The sequence below is a fragment of the Orycteropus afer genome, unplaced genomic scaffold, assembly GCF_000298275.1.
Source record: "Orycteropus afer afer isolate SDZICR_OR568_19922 unplaced genomic scaffold, OryAfe1.0 scaffold00127, whole genome shotgun sequence".
In the NCBI taxonomy this organism is placed as follows: domain Eukaryota; kingdom Metazoa; phylum Chordata; class Mammalia; order Tubulidentata; family Orycteropodidae; genus Orycteropus; species Orycteropus afer.
In genome coordinates, this window is record NW_006921714.1 from 5,350,741 (window position 1) to 5,355,504 (window position 4,764).

The following is a 4,764-nucleotide window of genomic DNA, read 5'->3' on the forward strand; positions in this document are numbered from 1 at the left end:
AATAATGTTGCATATCTCGGACTCAAAAGATACATGCTTGAAAAGATTTTAAAAATTTTGGTGTATAATACAGAACCTCTCTTTTGTATCACTTTCATTTGGAGATAAAATTGACACATCACAACATTCACCTTTCTGAAGTGGTTTTAGTACACTGACAAGGTTGTACAATCATCACTATTATCTAGAAGTACTCCAGTAAGAAACTCCATATTCAATATCAGTCAGTCAACATCATTCCCTACCCTAGCCCTTGGCAACCATTAATCTATTTTCTGTCTCCGTGGATTTGCCTATTCTGGACTTTTCATATGAAAGGAATCACATATGATCTTTCATGTCTGGCTTCTTTCACTCAGAATGTTTCAAGGTTCATCCATGTTGTAGCATGTTATCAGTACTTCATTTCTTTTTACTGCTGAATATCCCACATTATACTGAGAGACCACATTTGTATACTCATTCATTAGTTGATGGACATTTGGACTGTTTTCAATTTTTGACTATTATAAATAATGCTGCTACGAATACTTGTGTATTAGCTTTTATATGACTATGTTTTCATTTCTTTTGGGTATAGACCTAGGAGTGGGATTATTGGGTCATATGGGAATTCTATGTTTAACTTTTTGAGGAAAAGCCAGTTTTCCAAAGCAGCTACACCATTTAACATCTTCACCAACAATGTATGAAGGTTCCAATTTCTCTACACCCTCACAAACATTTGTTATTGTCCTCTTTTTTTCCTTTAAATTTTTATTTTATTGTTGTTGAGAATATACACAGCAAAACACAGACCAATTCAACAGTTTATGTGTAATTTAATGACAGATTACATTTTTCAAGTTGTACAACCATTCCCATCCTCCTTTTCTTAGTTGCTCCTCATTAACATAAACTCACTGCCCGCCCCCAGCTTCATATCTAATCTTTCCAGTTGCTATTTTCAATTGAAACCCGTATGTAGATAGTTCTCAAAAAGCACAATACTCAAGATTTTTTTTATTTTTTAAACTAGTTAAGCTAAACTCTAATTTGGCTTTAAGATTTCAAGGGATATTTTTGTTTTACTGTTTAATTATCTTAAGGCAGTAGTTTCAGGGGCTCACCTACCCTCCCTGGCCCCAGAAAGTCTAGAGTCCATGAGAATTTGAAATTAAGTCCTGCATTTCCCCCCTTTTAATTAGGATTCTTCTATGGAATCTTTGACCAAAATGTTCAGTAATGATAGCTGGGCACCATCCAGTTCTTCTGGTCTCATGGCAAAGAAGGCAGTTGTTCATGAAGACAATTAACTATCCATTCCATATCCTCCTCCTGTTCTTGAATCTCCTTCTCCTTCTGATGTTCCAGGTGAACAGAGCCCAACTTATAACTTGGATGGCCACTTGTAAGCTTTTATGACCCCAGGTACTATGCAATCAACTAGGAAGTAGAACAAAAGCACTAAATAAGTTATTAAGCCAATTAATTGTGATGTCCCATAAAACCATGACCCTAAACCTCCAAACCAAGGAACAAAATCCCACGATATTTGGTTGTACAATTTTTTTGCAGGTGTACAACTTATTGACAGCAATTATAATAATCAACTGTTCAACTCTACCCTTAATCAGTCACCTTTTTTTATTATAGCCATATTTATGGGTATAAAGTGGGATCTTTTTCTTTTTAATTGTGGTAAATTCTTCTTATTTTATAAATTGTGGTAATTTCTTTTTATTTGGTTTTTTTTTTTTTGGTAACAAAGCATTCCTCATTTCAACAATCTCCACATGTACCGCTGAGTAACATTAAAAATATGTCCATTACGTTTTTCAACCATCACTACTAATCGCTGCCATTTTAATTTGCATTTTCCTGATAGAGCACCTTTTCTTATGCTTATTGGCTACTTGTATGTCTTATTTAGAGAACTCTCTATTCAAATACTTTGCTTATTTTCAAAATGGGTTATAGGTCCTCCGAGACTATGGCCCCTGGTCACCCTTCGGGCATGGAACTGAACTTACTCCCATGCTTTACTCTTCAGCCAAGTGATAAACAGGCCTACCAGGTGAACAATTACACTAGAGAGGGGCACTCCTTAGAAAAATAAACCATGGAGATCAGAAGTGTGCCAGGAAGCAAGCTCAGAAGGCAGGAATACATAGGAAAGAAGGACACGGGGAAAAGGTAAGCAGAGGGAGGAAGTGGGAAGAGAGCTGTTACACTACTGGGATTGTAATCAATGTTAGGAAACAAAATGTGTTAGGAACTGCTGAATGGAAAATAAATTTGCTCTGTAAACTTTCACCCAAATCACAACATAAATTTTTTTTAAAAAAAAGGTTATTAGTCTTTTTAGGGCTGAGTTCTATCACTTTAAAGTAGCTGTTATAATTTTTATTTTGCTTTTTTAAAAAATATATAATTTATGTAACATAAAGTCCACCGTTTTAATCTCTAGCACTTTTCTACAAAAGCAAATCAAACCAAAGCATTATGGGGACTCGATCATTAAATATATAAAAACACATCCTCCTATACAAAGATACTACTGAAGCACTATCAATTGAATAGGTGGTAGTTATTTTTCCAGTAAGCAATGGTATTTTAAAAATAGCTCTAGCTATACTCTTGTCCTTATGTCTTATGTCATAAGGATAACAGATAAGAGAGCCACCAAACAGAACATTCTTAATATATGTAGCAACAACTTACTCATGAAACTCAGTGTAATGTTCTGATTTAACTTCTCCACATTATCTGTAACAATTAAGGTGTAAACAAGATGGAAAATAGTGTTTAAGCCTATCTACAGGGAAGGAAATCCTGACTCCAGTATTTAGTTCTAAGTTTTTCAGCTCAGGCCGTCAAAATAGACCTGTTTTTGTGTAGCCAAAGCAACAAAAAACCAAACCCACTGCCATGGAATCGAGCTCGACTCACAGCGACCCTACGGGAAAGAATAGAACTGCCCCATAGGACTTTCAAGGCTGTAAATCTTTAGGGACGCAGACTGCCTCATCTTGCAGCTGCACAGCCTGGTGGGTCCAAGTGCGACCTTCTGGTTAGCAGCCAAATGCCTTAACCACTGCGTCACCAGTATCCTTTGTATTCCAGGCAAGATTTTTATAAGTTAATGCAGGAGGGGAAAAAAAGGTACTGCCGCTAAGCTGCTCGTTTTTAATTCCCAACTGCCATCTACAAAGAGTTCCAGAGCGTTAAGAGTTGTTAAACGGGCATCTGTTCCAGCCTTCGGAATTTGCAACGGCGTGCAGTCCTCCAACCATGTTAGCCATTTCACACTTGATAAAACGCCTTTTTATCATCAACCCTCAGCTCAACAGTAGTCATGTCTTCTCTGAAGGCTTCTCTCGGTTCGCAATAATTACAGAAAGCATACGGTTTATACTTTCACTCTTTGTCTGCAATCCCTCACCCGCCTGTGAGTACAAGGGCAGTCACTTCACTTTCTCACCAGAGGGCAGCCCAGTACAGAGCAGGCGTCTAGCACGTTTTTTCAGTGCGTAGGAATGAAAAGGGATCCGCCGTGAAAAATGCTTCAGTAGGAACAGCCCAGGTAACACATGGCTCTGAATCCAACAATTTTTAGTGGGAATACTTCTTCCACAGAGGATTCCCTTTCCCAAAGCCTACCACTCCACATACGCTCCCCAAAAAATTTCCCTGGGGGCTCCTGTTCCGCCCTCCTGCCGTTCCAACACCGCCTCAGAACTCACCGTCCAAGGCCTCTTCCGCAGCCGCCGCTATCTGGTCCTGCATTTCTCGCTGTATCATGGGGCTGAGGAGCTCATCCACCTTCTGTCTCATCTTAGCCAGCCCCACCAACAGGCCCTGGTAAGGGGCAGCACCGCCCGGCGCCTCACAAGACACCCGTAGTTGCTGCCGCTTCCCGTCCTGCCAGACAAACTCAGCGAAGAGCTCCATGGCGACCACCGAGCTTCTAGCGGACGCCACAGAAAAACATCACCCGGAAGCGGAAACTACACGCAGAGAGCGCGGGCGGGAGAAGGGAGAGGAGTGACTTCCGTTTGTCCGGAGTCGCTCCTCCCCCTTCCTTCCCTTCTCTTTTTGGGGATTGGTTCCCGGGACTCAGGCCCCGCCTCCTCCGGCTACGCCTCTGGCAGCCACTTTTCCCGCCTCCGCTGGGGCAGAGCCGTGGGGCGGGTGACAGTTGAGGATGGCTGGAGCTGAGAGCTCGGCAGGTCGGCAGTCGGAGCTGGAGCCCGTGGTATCCTTGGTCGACGTGCTTGAGGAGGACGAGGAGCTGGAGAATGAGGCGTGCGCTGTGCTGGGCGGCAGCGACTCGGAGAAGTGTTCCTATTCGCAGGTGGGCGCGCGGCCCGGGCCTCGATTTCCCCCCGGCTCCCGCTCAGTTGTTCCTCCCGGCCAGACTCTTAGTTCCTGCGCCTCTGTCGTCTCCCCTGGGCTGGTCCGGGGCCGCCGTGTGTCTTAGGCTTTCTCACTCCAGGCCCAGCTGCCCTTCTATCCTCCCTGGGCCCCTTCCTCACTCTATGTCCAGCCTTGCTCCTCCCTCAGTCTCCCTCCGTCCACCGTCCGGGGTTCTCCAGACTTGGCCCTGGAACGGCTGCTCAGTCCTTAATCCCCAGCCTCTTCGTGGTGGCCTGGCTGCTTCTCCGGAAACCGTCCCCGTGACCTTTCAAATCCAGACATCTTTGTTCTTAATCCCCCCATCCCAGGGATATTTATTAGGAACAGAACTATTAGATATTTTTAACTTTTTTTTTTTTTTTTTTT

At 42.9% G+C, this 4,764-nt stretch overlaps 2 protein-coding genes across 2 annotated transcripts in view; one reads left to right on the plus strand and one right to left on the minus strand.

Moving 5' to 3' along the window:
• Window positions 1–3,933, minus strand: part of GON7 (GON7 subunit of KEOPS complex) — an 11,871-nt gene extending 7,938 nt beyond the window's left edge. The window contains exon 1 of the mRNA XM_007944507.1: window positions 3,726–3,933. Coding sequence (XP_007942698.1) covers window positions 3,726–3,933 — 208 coding nt within the window. The remainder of the gene's footprint in view (window positions 1–3,725) is intronic.
• A 253-nt stretch (window positions 3,934–4,186) lies between these two features.
• The window catches only part of UBR7 (ubiquitin protein ligase E3 component n-recognin 7), a 19,855-nt gene continuing 19,277 nt past the window's right edge, over window positions 4,187–4,764 (plus strand). The window contains exon 1 of the mRNA XM_007944508.2: window positions 4,187–4,336. Coding sequence (XP_007942699.1) covers window positions 4,187–4,336 — 150 coding nt within the window. The remainder of the gene's footprint in view (window positions 4,337–4,764) is intronic.